Below are 16019 nucleotides of genomic sequence, written 5' to 3'. Positions count from 1 at the left end.
TCTATCTGCTGATAAATTTCACAAAGCATTGCCTTTTCTAAAATTTGAAGAGACATAAAAATGTATGCAAGGGAAAGCTGCGGAACACAAAATTTTCCTAACAAATTTAGCTGAATTCTTTTGCATTCAATCCTTCTAAACAAGACAAACACAACGATTAACCTATGGATGCGCATCATAAGTTTGGCAAAGATCAAAAGAATTAGAAAAACAAGGATAAAGAACAAAACAAATATATGGGTTCTTAATAACCAACAATGGTAAAGTTGGTTAAAACTTGACAAATTTAATTCCATCTTGCAAGAATACTTCCTCATCACAGAATATATGTATACTATAAACAATCACAGAAAATTGGGCTGACCTACTTAGTTAATAGGTGGTTATTTTTCTACTTCTAGTTTGGCTTCTTGAATGTTGCCTCCCATGTATCAAAACTCTGAAGAAGCTTTTCAAAAGGGTTCTTCGCTACGAATTCGTCTATCGACTATTAAGTTAAATTGCGATTGCTGCTACCCAACTGATGATAATTGCTGTAATGAGTTGGATTCATGAGAAAATACTGCCATCAGCTTTTCCTTTGTCAGTTGATCTGACCCTTGAGACTTTATCACAAACGTGTGGAACACTGTGTCATTTGCTGCAGTGAGTTTCGAGTCTAGTACAGTGATCTGTGACTCTTTGAAAGCTTGGATCACTCTCGAAGCAGGATGTAAATCCAAAGGGCAACTCACCCTTACAATGACCTCATCATGGGACGCCTGAATATCAACTTCAGGAGCTTGGCTCTGATTTTTTGCATTTGTATTGGCCTCCAAACCTGATGCATCTCTTGAACTGCTCCCAAACTTCTCCCTCTCTGCTTCCATCGACTTGAGCTTTGCTTGAAGCTCATTGATATACGCAATAGCATCCCCCAACAAGGAAGCCTTGTCCATCTTGGAAATATTAGGAACAACAGCTCGTAAAGCATAAAACCGCTGGTTTAGCTTCTCTCGCCGCTGCCTTTCTGCCTCAACATGATTGAGTGGTTCTTCTCTTCCATTTGCTGGTTTCCGGCCTCTTTTGCGAGGCCTCCTATCATCACTGTTTCCAGGCCCCTCCTCTTTACTTGGAACTTCAACATCTGAGTGCTCTGATTCCACATTAACAGGCCGGCCAATCACAGACGGCCCTGAAAAATCAATTTGCATTTGCACCTGCTTCTGTGGCGGATAGTTCTTTAGCCTATAATCTTCCCTAACCCCATTAACAAGCTCTTGCAGATTGTTTGTTGTGGCTTGCGAACCATAAACCTCTGCCGGGGTCCCTTGTTTCAAACTAAAACTATGTGCCCAACTTGAACCATGAAGGCCATTTCGAGTACCAGGAAATGAAAGTCTATTACCATTTTGATAAACATCCCATGGAGGCCTTTCTTCCATCTTTCTAACTGCTAACTTCTCCCTAAAACCATGTCCATGGCCATGAGCTGAATTGTTCAAATCCTGCCCAAAGATTTTTGGAATTCCTTCAACCCTTTCCACAATCCCCACATTTGAAAAAAGTGAAATCTCACCCTTCTTCTCGTTGACCGCTGGCAAGGCCGGTGCTGGTGGTGCTACTGATACCAATGGTTTAACGGAATTATGAGTCGAAAAGGTTGACCTTATTGACTGAACCATCTCAAAACTCTCAGGTAGAGATCTCACAGACCCCAATTCAACAACACCAACATCAGTAGCCACCAACACAATAGTCTTAATCCCAGCAGATTTTGCAAGAAAAGACCTAACACAATAATCAGAGCCTGACTTGAAGGCATCAGGGATCCAAACATGCTTCCCAGAAGCAAGACATTTACCCGGACCGCCTTCTCCACGAGGAAAAGAGAAATACATAGATGCTAAAAAGAACATCTCAGTATCAGTGACCCTGTCCAATCCTAAAGCATAATTATCCTCATCTGATTCACCAGACAATGTATGCAGATTCTGAAGAACTCTTTTTCTCATCCGCTGTTGAGTCTCATCCTCAAGGCGTAGATTGAGAATTCTGGTTGCTTCAAATTCTTCCCCTTCTCTGGGCTCCCGGCACGAACCATCTCCCCAACCAAGAACCCAATCACCAGACTTTGAGCACGAAATCTGCCAAAAAATTGCATAATTCCAACTGAAATTTGAAGCATTTGGGCGGTCTACTAGATCCGAGAGCTTATTTTGCAAATTCTCATCACTGCCTATAGCCATTAAAAGACTCTCATTTGAGACTGAGTTTGATACCAAGTATTCAAAAGCTTTTGTACCCAAAACAGTTGCAACCATAGCCCTGTCTTCATCATTCCATGCCCCACCTCCTCCCATGCCTATCTCAATCTTCATCTTCTATAAAACCCGCCCAAATTATTAAAAAAAAAAAAAATCAAAATCAAATCTTTACAGTTAAATTCCCAAATTAAAGAGAAACAGACATGGGCTTAGTATTTATTTAGCTAAAAGAGAAAACAGAATCTAACAATGCATTCAAAGAACATAAAACCATACACATGTCTTTTCTTGCATAACAGAACTCTATTTATAAAATTTCAGATCTTGAGAATACTAGAACTAAGTTACAAAGAAAACCCAGAAAAAGAGTAAAGCAAAATTAATGCAAAGAAGAAATGATTGAGAAACTAATTGTACACACCAGTTAAAAGCAACCAAAGTAGTATCATGAGACAAGACAAGAGTTGGGTTTAAGAAGAAGGTAGCAGAATGATAGATGAACTTTGGCAGCTGTAAGAATTTTCCCAAGAAAGTGCAGTTCAATTTGAGGAATAAAATTTTCCCGGAAAGCAAACAATCGGCTTAACTTCACAAACAATAAGGAATGGGAAAACAAAAAAGAAAAAAACATAAACAAATCAATCCCTTTTGTTTTCCTCTCTTTGTAGCAAAGTTTTGGAGGTTGAGGAGAGAGAGAGAGAGAGAGAGAGAGAGAGAGAGAGAGAAAGAGAAGAGGAATGGATTTGTTGTTGCTGTTGTTGTTTGCTGCCCTCTACTCTAACCTTAACTGCAAAAGTGGACCATGGTTAAGTAGGGAACAGGTGCAAAAAAGTAACCATGGTTTTAGATTTTTAAACCCTGATTAGATAAAGAAAAAGAAAATGAAATAAGAAATAAGAAATAAATAAAAGAGGAAAAAGAAAAAAATTGTTGGAAGTTGCGGAGTAGTCGGCAACGATTTTGTGTGGTTTGTTTGTTGGTCTAATAAAAGGTGTAATAGTACTTACTACTTACACCTGGTACGGTATTTCCTTTTCCCTTACACATCCTCTGCTCTAATTTTTTTACTGATCAACTTGTGAAACCAAAAAATAAAATAAAAATTACATTTGAAAATAAAACTTAAACTAGAAATTACTTTTAATTTTTTTTTTTTTTGTGTCAAAATTATACTGATAATTTGATCATTAGAAACTACTTTATATTAGATTTAATTTTCAAATTCTGAATGAGTCTGAATATAAAAATAAATATCAATAAACTAACAAAAATCTAAACCATCATATGTTATTACATAAAATAATAATTATAAGATCTAAATGTTTTTTCTATTTGAATTACATTAAGAATTTAATGACATATTGATATAATTTTAGGTCCGTGGATACTTTGATTTTGTGCTACTTCAACTAACGATTTGCTTGCTTTTATGCTACAAATTGATAATTATAATTTCATTATTAAAAAAAAATTGAAAGTGTAGTCTTAGGTTGGAAGGGGGGGACTGTCTGCGAGTGATTTCATAGACTTTTTAATAAATAGATTGCACATGTACCACTTAAAGGAAAAGCTTAATGTCCATAAGGACTTTAATTTGTATTGACTTTTTTTTTAATCCAATAATATTTGTTTCTTGTACTAGATTCTCTTTCTTTAAACTGTTTGTTTTTGTTTTCTTTTAAGGTTTGTAAATTATAAACAATTGTGTACTGTTTAAGATTTTCTAATTGGATGCAGGATTAGGAAGTCAATAATGAGTAATTCTTGTTTAGACAGAGTGATCATGTACCTACACTAAAAATGGGATGATAAATTCAATTCTTGCAAAAATAAATTAACAATTTTTAATAATTATTAATGATTGATTTTTTGATTTAATATTTGCTAAATATAGTAAGAAATTAATCAATACACAACTCATACACATATAAAAGCCTAGATAATTTGTACATAATAATTCGTTTATTAAGTTGTGGTTAAATGTTGAGTTTTCCATATTAAGAAAATTACTCTTTGAGCAGTTCTGTACCAGAAAAAAAAAAAGAAGATTAAATTAAAAAAATCATCTCTATGATTCAGATTTTAACCCAATCGATTTTAATTGCGAGGATCGAGTACAGTGCGGTACAGGAATAAGATCTATCAAAGGGAAAAGGTAGACGAGGTTGACCACAGTGGACCCAGATTGATGGAGTAACTTTTTTTTTTTTTTTCTTTTAAATTTGGTTAAGTAAAAGCTAGAAATACAGCACATGCTAATAATATAAGCACTGCTCCTTTCTTGCTGTTGAGGGGTCATGATGTGGAAAGCTAACCCTTAAAAGAAAACAAACAAACAAGTCCTATAAAACCAACTAATTTTTGATAAGTTTGAGGTTTGATGCTTAATCTAAACTATTATTATTGTTCTATAAAAATATTATTTATTATTATCATTGAAATTCAGTCAATTATGCTAATGCCATTACCTGCCCCTTCTCTATTTGAGTGGAATCTAAGGCAAATAAAAGCTGAAAGGGATGCCAAGCCAATTTTACTTTTCCTCTAATGTCTTTTTTTTTTTTTTTATTGCCGAGTAATTTTAATGGACAAAAAGTAGTGTGATTTATATTCTTAATTTCCTACCTTAGATGTTATTTATTCAATTATCTAATCTTTTGTAATGAGACTGTAAAAACTAATGTAGTACCAAAATTTTGATAGGGAATTTGATGAGTCATACTGTTGGGATCACTGGGAGACATTGACAATTTGTGTGTTACGCCACGTTTGGGACAAGGATGAATTCAGTAATGTTCATCATGAAATTACAAGAAGCAACCAATCAGTCCAAAAGAAGTAATTTATCATTCGTTGAAATTTTAAATTAATACGACAAAATAATATTAAAAAAAGTGTATAACGCAATATAAAATTTCAAATTTAGACATCCATAGAAAAGAAGAAAAATAAATCATATATATCCTCTTTTGTTATCATTTTCTGATTAACTAATTATATATTTCAATTACGGCACTTTACTTTGGCATAATTGTGAATTTCCTTTTAAAATAGATCCTTTAATATTTTTAGTTAGAGGTTAAAGAAGATTTATAATTTATGATCAGTATCTAACTTTTTTTTATCTTTGTTTGATATGTGTTAATATTAATAAATGCCCAAGGGTTGGTGATTAATTTATTATAATAATTTATAATGATATTTAAAAAATTAGTAAAATTTGCATTTATTAATAAAATAAAAAATAAAACTTGATCAATGAAAAAATAAAAAATGCTATAATCAAGAAATATAAAAAAAATGATTTCACTTGAATAGTAAATTTTTATTTATATTCTTCAATTGTATTAATAGTATTTTTTAATTTATAACTTAACAATTTGTGTGTTCCATTAGTAACTATTTTAAACTATATACTAAATTTTTAATCTTTAAATGAGTATGATTTGAGAAAATATCAACTAGAAAATTCTTACCATCAATATTGTATATCTATAAAATTCTATGAATACAACCATAAAAAAGATCAAATTTCATAAAAGACATAATTAAAATGTTGACAAGGGAATTAAAAAAACTCTAAAGAAATCAAGAAATAATAATATTATTAATAATATACATATTTATTAATCAAAATAGAATATAAAATATAAAAATTCAATGAAAACGGTAAGAAAAAAGATAATAGAAAGGCGGTTAGGATTTTAGAAAAAAACTCTTTGTTTTATTATTGTTCTTTTAAACTATCTCAATTTATTATTGTTTTTCAGGAAAAGAAAACCCTAGTATTAGCACATCAAAATTAGTCATTCAATTAAACAACTAATAATGTTCAGAATACATTTTATTTATTAACATATACATTATCACCTAATATTAAATATTTTTATTTTTATTTTAAAATTATAGATTTCTATTGAATATAACTTTAAGTTCTAATATAATATTTGTGATAAACATTGAAGCAAATGGCATCATTAGTTATTGAAGTAGTAATTGAAAAGGATAAAGTAATTTTATAACTATTGAAATATCTACATCATAATTTTCGAAATAAAAAATTTAATTTTAATATTAATGATAAATTTTATTAATGAATTGATAATACTCTTAATCATTAAATATTTAACCAATAATTACAATAGATAAACTATACCTTACAGATGTTTTTCTTTTTTCTTTTCAATCAGTGTCCATGTTCCAGAAAAATTCAACAAACGATCTCATTTAATTTAATTTAAATTAATAATGTTGTACCTGACTAAATTGATTAAAGTATTGATCACCGCAGCAGAAACATGTTTTTTCTTTTTCTTTTTAAGAAAAAAGACACATTTTTTTCCACTAATTCCAATCTATCAAAAAGAAAACCTCAAGCTACCAAATATTTGAGTTTGGAATTGTTTTCTTTGAAACAGAGATAAATAAATATTTTTATTAAAAGTAAATAATAGATTTGAGTCTGCCCTTTTTAACACCTTCAGAACTCTTCCAAGTTAGGGTTAGAAAGGCTTCATGATAGACTGCATCTTTAGGGGGATAATGAGATGTATAATTAATTATTGATGTGAGAAGAGTGGCTGCTCCAACAAGCATAGGCCTCCTAGCAAAGGGGAGGAAGTATTTAGCCTTTGCACTCTGCCAATATTTTACTATTAAACCTCTCCCCAGAAAAAAAGTTATTTTATTTGAAAATCTCACGAGTCCACGTTTCAAAATATAGAAATGGACCACCCTATAAATTCCTCTATCCATTGATATTAAAAGTAAGAAATAGAAAACTTATATTACAGTTGTTTTTACATAAAAGGATGAACACAGTTAGTCGAGATAAATTTAAACATGAAATTTAATTTGAAATAAATAAATTTTATCTAATTTTTTTAGAATGAAATTTTTCTATATTAATTTAAATGGATTTCTTTATATATATATAGGACTCTCTTATATAATTATATATAAATAATATATATTTAATATGTGTAATAATCATTGCAAATGAAAAAAAGACAGGCAAGAGAGAATTTTAGTGAGATAACATTATTCTTTGGTCGATACAATTTTTGAGGGTATTAGTTTTGGAAATTGGATTTTGTAATTGATTTTGATAAATTGTCATCCACGTGCTAAAGCTAAGGGTAAAAATGACAGCCTCCAAAATTTCCAGACCCGAACAAAAACCCCAACAATAAAAGTCCCACGAGATTCAAAAAAATTCATTAATCACGCGACGCCAGCTTCACAGTCACGCGTTTTGGGCGACTCTATCTATCCACTGCACTCCTTACACGTTTAACGCTGCACACGCGTCCCACGTGCTTTTCATGTTTGGACCACCGTGCATACGTGTCGAGATCTCATCTATACTCGATTCCATCGGGCAAACCGATTAAACTCACCAAACAAAGAGACCCGGTCTCATAAATTGGAAAGATAGAGAGAGAGAGAGAGAGAGAGCGTGTGAGATTTCTAAAATAAATAATAATATAATAATTAAAATAAAGAGTATTAAAAAAAGTAGTCAAAGAGCTCGTGAATAGCACGTGACTCTAACGCGAACCGAGGGAGCGTTTTGTGTGTGCTTGAGAAGTGCGTGACGCTGATTTAATATTTTTCAGCCTTTTTTCGTGAGTTCGGCGTTAGCGTGTTTGGCGTGTCTATTTTTCATAACACCACGTTGTTAAGTTTCGTGGCGTCATCCCTCTCGTGCATGTTTTTAGTTATTCTGTGGATCAATTCATCCGACGACTCTTTCATGCTACCGCATCGTTGTCCTCCTTTTTCATTGGCAATGGGCGCTGCGGACTTTCACTGTTTCCCATTTCCATATCCGGCCCATAAAAATCAGCTGAATAACCTTTTTTTACCTGAAAAAATTATAGAAAAGAAGAAAAAGAGAATAGCAACTACCAATAGTAATTCTCAGAATGTAATCATACGAGCTCTTAATATTATTAATATTTATAGAGCCATATTAATTTGACATTGGAATTTAAATCTGTTATTATGATACTGATTTCAGAATTAAATAGAAAAATAAAGTTATTACGTAAATTGAATATAGTATAAAATATTGTATCATGGATTCAGGCCATGTAGTAACACAGTCCTATAATCTAAAATGCAGCTTGATTTTATATTTTAGGATGGTCATTTGCATTTTCACACGTGTGAGATTTGAATATCAAAATAACGAATTAGCTGAAAAATATTTCCAATTTCTTTTGTTTTCTATTTTACACTTCTTTATGCTATCGATATCTTTATTTTTCTGTAAAATTTGCTCCATTAATTCTTTTCCGTTGCAAAACTTGTAAAATTATGATTTTTTTTGCCGGATGCAAAGCTGCCACATGTGTATTGATGCTTTTGTATCTTTGATTATATTTTCTATACTTTTATTATTAATTTGTTCTAATTTAATCTATCAATAGATTTTATAGAACCTAATAAATTATCAGCATGATATTATCTTGAGTATTAACGGTTAAAAATTAGTAAGTATTACAATAATTTTTATAAAAATTAAATGTACATATAATGAATATTGAGATTATAATAATAACATAAAATATAATGAAATATATTAATAACAATGATTTTATATATAATATAAAAATTAATAATTTTCATAAAATAATCTATGTGTGAATTTAAAATAATAATAATTATTATTACTAATTATTAATATGTATTAAATGTTTATGCGATAAATGTACAAAATATAAATAATAAATATTTTTATATTGCTAGATAGTGAATACTTATATATTAACTAATGAATATGTACGTTTTTAGATTTCGGCAATATAAAAATTGAACTATTAATTGCACACACTGTGATTGTCTCCCCGGCTCATGAGCCCGTGAACTCATATTTATTTTAAAATAGGCTAACAAAATAAACCATATTAAAAACAGCCTCAAATTCAAAACATCATGAACTTATATCATCTGTCACTAATCAACTAATTGAAAAAAACAAAGGGTAATCAAAGAGATTAAGTATTCAATAGTTGTGAGATGATTGGTAAAATCTGTAGGATAGATTCAAAATATCTGAGGCATGGGTCAAGCAAAAGGAGACGAACGTGCTATCCACGCGGTTCCCAATAGCAGAAGACCTTTCCACAATTAGTAGGGTGACCAGATTACCAAATGACATAAACGGAATGTCCTACATGTTTATAACATGCCCCGATTGCCTTGCACTCTAATCCCTTACTCCTAATTTACACGTGTCGAGCGTGCCTACCCTTGCTTTTTTTTTTTTTTCTTTAAGAAAATATATGATATCATTGGGATGCTATGCGAGTAAATAGGCAATTAATTTTGATTTGAGATGGCTTTGCCTTCGAATAGCCGAATCATTGCCTTTGGCCCTTTGGCTCATTTCAAGTCACATGCAGTTTCTTGACATTTAGTATCTAAATTCATGGCTGGGGCACGAATCATATCTGCTCCCAAGTTTCTATAATCATTGGTGATAGGATGAAGTAGATCAACGATTTTAAGAAAATGAAAATCATAGGATTTTTTTTTTTTTGAATTTTATTTATAATAAGTTTATGTATAAAAAATAATTAAATAAAATAACTTTAATCTTATCAATAAAAGAAAGTTTGGATAAATATTTATATTTATTATGTATAAAAAATAAAAATTAAGACAAATAAATCAGACTGGACCGAAATTATTGATCGAAAATTCTATTTTATTTATTTTAATTGATTTTATTGATGCTTTATAATTGCTATTCTAAAGTTCAAACTACTATTAATATCAACAATTTATTAATTAAGAAAATGATGTTGCAGTTAATTTTCACAAATTATCTTAAGTTTTATAAAGAGAAAAATAAATTGCTAATTGTTTAAAATGCACATATTAAGTTTGGGTACATTTCATATAAATGAAATGGTTGGCATGGAAGTAAAAATCTGATTTCAACTAAAGAAATTTAATTTATGATATAGAAAAATGTATTTTAGTATAAGGAGAAAATATGTATTTCTTATGATCAAACAGTTTTTGACACTAATTTCTTCCATAAATTTCTTAAGTTAAAAAATAAATTTAGTAAGCATATGTAATTAATTAGTTTTGACCTTTGAATATAAATTCGACACTAATAATGATACAAAGAATTTGAATCTAATATTTGAAGCCTAATTAAAATGATAAGAGTGTTTGCTTTTAAAGCAATTGCAAGGAGATGACTAGTATTGTTGTATAATCAATAATTATTAACCTTCAAATAAAAACAATTCGAATCTAATAATTTAAGAATTGAATAGGTAACCGGATAGACTTTTTTTCTTTAAATTTTAGAAAAAGGAAAGAAATGTTTCACTCAATGAGTGTGTTAGCAGCATAGGATAAGGAAAAGAAGAAGAAGAAGAAGAAGAAGAAGAACAAAGGTATACAAGATAATTTTGTTTATATTATCTTACATGTGAAGACCCAAGTGAGTGATTTAGCTGAATTCTTTTGGGTTCCAATTATATAAATTGGTTTATTTTGCAGTCGCTATTCGATTAAGCAATAGAATTAATTAATAGCTAAATAATGGTTGTTGAAAGCAACAGAAAATTGAATAGGCCACATAATGAATAAATTATAAATATGGAAAAGGATACAAACGAATTAAGATAGGCAGCACGCAGAGCCCTCAATGTGAAAGCATAGCATTTGGAACTGACAATAATGTCAACTAATCCAATAGCCTTCTATATTGCATATGATTTCTTTTTACTAATTTTTTCTTCTAATCACTGTAATAATAACATAAATTATTTAATTTTTCTATAGCTAAAGATACAGCAATCAATGGCAAGGAGGAGAAGTCTTTCTTTCAATGTGCTAAGACTTAATTGTCTAATTTTTTGACTACTTGGTTCAAATTCAAGAGTGGAAATAAGAATAAAAAAAATAAAAATAAAAATAATAAATTATTATTTCACTTATTTAATAATTTATAATTAATTTAACTTAATTCTCAAAATAATAAAAAAGTTCATTCCTTAAAAATGACGGAGGTGTTATGATTTCCTTAAAAAAGGATATCTCAATTTAAATTTCAGCCTATTTTTTATCAATTAAATATTTACAATAAAAATAATCATATATTTTTACTTTCAATTATATATACATATTTAGAATGTTTTTATGCTTTAATAGTATATTATATATATATATATATATATATATATATATAATATAGTGAAAGTAAGTATTTATATCTCAATTAAGTTTTATTATCTATTTTCAAATAATATTAGTAAAAAAAATATAGAGCTAAATACTAAAAAATGAATGTAATTGGACATTTCGTATCAAGGCCCAAAATTAAGACACGTGGACCTGCTATTTGCCGTGCCAGCCGAATTATACAAGTCCCAAGAGGTCATTTTAGTTATTTTGTATTATTATTAAAATTTATATTAAGAATTATTTATATTGAGATAATATTTGTTGGAGATAAGAATAATTATAGTCTTATCTATTATATAGATTTATATTTGGTGTACATATTTTTAGACATACTTACTTAGAAAATTACTCTTTCTATATATATCTTTGCAAACATAGTTCAACTATTTTTGTCCCTGCGATTTTTTCTACACAAACACTTTAGTTTTAGTTTCCATTATTCTTTTAAGGTTTAAGGAACTTTTCAAGAGGTGAAGAGTGATGACCAACCATTTTTCTACTTGAATAAATTATTGACCTAGAGGGAGTCTTAATTTTCAGTCTTATTTTATATCGTTATATTTAATACCGTGCTTATTAGGTTAAATATATTAGGCTATATTTCATAAGTGTTTAGTTTAACTTTTTTACTTTTGTATGAACTTTGTTATTTATTTATTTATTTAATAAATGATTTCTTTACCTTCATATTTTTATTAGCTCCAGTTATTATTGTTAGTTAACAATCATATTAATTTAATGATAATAATAATTATGAAAATATTTAGGTTGAATGTATTAGAGACAACATTTTTTGATAATGATTTTTGAAATTTTACAGTAAAAAAAAAAATGTAGGAAATCGATTGTACTTACTGCAAAAATATTAATTATGACTAATCAAAAATAATTTATCCTATATTTAATAAGATAACCATAAAAAAATTTATTAGTAATTATTAATTAAGATTTTATTAGTAATTAATCCTATAAAATTACAGTAAAAAAATCATTAGTCCCATAAAATCGATTAATGGTCACATATAAGATATAATTGGAGCAAAAATAGTTAGATACTTATAATAGCAAATTTCAATTATAAAATACCTACTTTATGATGAGTTATTATTATATATTTTTATATATATAAAAAAAAAAAGCTAAAATGAAGAAATATAAAATGAAAACTATAAGGCTTTCTTGTTTCTCTTTCCTTTTTTTTTTTTTCTTTTTCTATTCGGATAAGCATAAACATGCTAACATCATATTAACATGTGGCCGAGAAGTCAATAAATATTTATTTATAATGATTTAAGATTGTTGAAAGAATGGGTGATAGTCAAACCATGCATTGCCTCGCTTTCACATTACCAATAAATTAAAATACTCTTTTATATGTATGTTACATAATTTATTATTGTACCTAATATTAAAATTAACTAATCATGGAATGATTTAGTTAGTATATGTATTTTAAAAATTTACTAATTTTATCATATAGTCTAAACTCTAGCCACTGCTATGCCAAAAGTTTTTGAATTTCATTTTCCCGTTGAATTTGAACCCGAAAGAGATGGATCATTCACGATTGCTTGCTGCCTTTTGCCAGGCCTTGATGCCCTTCCCAACACTTGGGCTCTATTAGTTTTTCAGTTTAATAATTTTATCATATGATAGAAGAGGAATATAAAAGAAAATGATTATACTCTATATCAAATTTATTTATAGTTGATGCCAATAATAATATTTAATAATAATTAAAAAATAATAATACTTAATTTATAACTATTATATACAATATATATATATATATAAATAATATTTTTATGAATTATAAGTTATTAATTTTATTTGTTTGAAAATTTTATAATTTTTCATTCCCTATCAGTTAGAAGGAAATGAGTGATTTCTATTCAAAAAATTATTGCCTAGGCTTGGTACAGGTCAGTATACATACAACAAATCAATAAATGATTGATACATATTCATTAGTTTCAAATAATAGATCATAAATCAATTATCAATACCAAAGTGTAAAATACTCACATATATGTGTCAATCTAATATTAATTATGATATATATATTAAGTCTGAATTAAAATTTTCTTTTTTCATTGATGAGATAAATCTCATTTTGATTCTAAAATGGGTTCTTTATGAATTAAACACCAACAATAAAAATCACTCATTTATATTCTTATTCCTCTTTCCACTCTATTTCTTCACGAACAAAAATACCATGTTAACGACTTCACGAACAAAAATCCCATGTTAACGACTTCATTATAGTTTCGCATTTGAATTTTCCATACTAAAAATTTGTCAAGTCAAAACATAAGAAAACTTTTGTAAGTTTCTAAAAGAGTACTTCTATAATGCACATGAAGAATATAAAGATCATTATTCTTTAATTCTAATCATTAAATGAAGTGGTAATCAACTTATAATTGAATGTCACTCCCTTACATTCACTATTAAATAAAAATAATATTTTTTTCCATCACACTATTTTCTTCATAACATTAGAAAATGATATTTCAGTAAATATTATCATAATGAATACCTACAGAGTCAAAATATGAAGGACACGGTATTTTTTTTATATATATATAAAATAACTCGAGGGAGTTCTAAAAACAATTGAGAGTGATTTTAATACTAATATATATACATATATTCCATTTCTTTTAAGATTTAACGAGTGTATGCTTTGTGCTTGCCTCGTCTGAGGATCCTGCACACCAGAAACTTGTTAAATCTTTTCATATCTTGGTATCAGAGCCTTCACCACATCCACTCTGGGAAAGATGTAATGCGGCATTTGGGATCTACAATCAGAAGAACACGTTAAAATAACTCTATCCCATTTTATAGCCTTTTCAGACATATGACCGGAATAATCAGAGTCACTTCCGCATTCAGTAGGTAACTGTGACTTCCGTAGCACTCTGCGAGAATAACTAAACAAACTAAAAGGTAGCTTCCTCAGTTTCTTACACTTCAATGCAGAATCACAAAGTACAAGATTAATACGGATTTCCACATTTCGACCCAAAATAGACTGCAGCGCACTAACTATTGTCTTCCATGACTTCTCAGCCTTCGATACATAGTCAGGACGGTGGAATCCCAATTCAACTACAACCAGATCTTGATTTACACAAAGAGAAGACAATTTCCCTTGTTTCCCTAGAAAATTCCTGAGTGAGTTTGATTGGCACAATTCTGTAGCATTCTTCCATATGGATTCCAACGTTGCTTTACAATCCCCCTGCATCCCTAGCTTATGCAACTTTCCATCTTCACATGAACAAGGAAGAAGAAGCTTCAAGCTCTCCCATGTGGATGATGTACTGCAAAAATCACCATCTATGTCTTGTGCATTTCTTATAGAAGGATTTGGATCATTCACATTCAAGAAAGGAGCTTCAAGAGAGCTCAATTGTAGAAGAGCTACAGTAAGCCATGTGCTTTAACTTTTGGACATTCTCAGTTGCTTCTCAGTTTCAGAAAGTACTTTCAGTGCATGACTCAGCCTCTGCATATCTGCCTCAGTTACATGCCTGCTTGAAAACTTTCTTCGAACTTCAGAACTGTCTTCTTGGCATTTACCAGCAAGCATATCCATTATAATATTCGCCAGTTATGATACTATTTGAATAGGATCAATCCGGGACCTCATCAACTCCCTGGCCCTTATAACTGTATTTGAAGTGTCAGATGATAATGCCAAATCCAGCAAATCAAGCAATTCATCATCAGAAACAACTCTAACAAGCTCATAGGCCAAGGACATTGTGATTCTTTTGCCAAGCAAACTCATTTGATCAAGCATCATTTCTGCATCCCGAAGTGAACCATTCGATTTAGCAGCAATGAAGTCTAAAGCAACTTGATCAAAGTCAATACCCTCTTCAATGCAAATATTCTTCAATTTGACTGCTATATCAGCATCTTTTATCTTTGGAAAATGATATTTTTGAGAATGAGTTACAACACTTCTTGGCAGCTTATCCAAATGGGGTGTGACTGTAACAAAGACCACGTGTTGTGATAGATTCTCTAGACTGTTCAGAATAGTTGCCCATGTCTCTCCCTGCAACAAGTGGCATTCGTCAACAATGAAAACCTTGAACCGCGAGGAAACTGGAGGAATTGCTGCATTCTTAATGAGGGCTCTAATCCTTTCCACTCGATTAATTCTCATTGAGTCCACTTCTTTAACATCCCTGCTCCTTCCACAAAAGAATTGAACACATTCTCGGCAGAGACCGCATGGTTTATACTCCTCAAGTGAGAGACAATTTAATGCAGCAGCAAAGATTCTTGAGGCAAAGGTCTTGACTAGGCTTTGAGATTTGGTAGGGTTTGAAGACTGGATTTTTTAGCTTTTCTGTTTGACTTATCTCTTTTGGATGACCAGTGTTGGGAATTGGAGAGGTGAAGACTGTAGGAGATTTTTGAATTTGGCTTTCTATCCTAACAAGCTGCTTTCCCATTGTGTTAAGATAGGTATTCGAGAAATTGTTCTGCGGAACAATATTCTTGACATTTTTCTCAAGGTCTTCTCTTACTAATTTG

General features: G+C 29.9%; 1 protein-coding gene and 1 pseudogene across 1 annotated transcript; both read right to left on the bottom strand.

Annotated features, from left to right (window-relative positions):
• Positions 1 to 217: 217 nt before the first annotated feature.
• On the bottom strand, positions 218 to 3020 carry LOC8263508 (transcription factor MTB1). Its single transcript, XM_002523286.4, has 2 exons — positions 2668 to 3020; positions 218 to 2363 (listed from the first exon to the last, which is right to left on the bottom strand). The coding sequence occupies exon 2, from the start codon at positions 2358 to 2360 to the stop codon at positions 513 to 515; it is 1848 nt and encodes a 615-aa protein (XP_002523332.1). The 5' UTR covers positions 2361 to 2363; positions 2668 to 3020; the 3' UTR covers positions 218 to 512.
• Positions 3021 to 7999: 4979 nt separating this feature from the next.
• Positions 8000 to 15937, bottom strand: LOC107261595 (annotated as a pseudogene).
• Positions 15938 to 16019: the final 82 nt, after the last annotated feature.

This window comes from Ricinus communis, chromosome 1 (genome assembly GCF_019578655.1).
Source record: "Ricinus communis isolate WT05 ecotype wild-type chromosome 1, ASM1957865v1, whole genome shotgun sequence".
NCBI classification, from domain to species: domain Eukaryota; kingdom Viridiplantae; phylum Streptophyta; class Magnoliopsida; order Malpighiales; family Euphorbiaceae; genus Ricinus; species Ricinus communis.
The sequence above is the reverse complement of the archived record's forward strand: the minus strand, read 5'-3'. Positions and strand labels throughout refer to the sequence as shown.

Bases quoted from the DNA above. Each gene is read 5' to 3' on its own strand.
- LOC8263508 (XM_002523286.4), bottom strand. From the start codon at position 2,360: ATGAAGATTGAGATAGGCATGGGAGGAGGTGGGGCATGGAATGATGAA.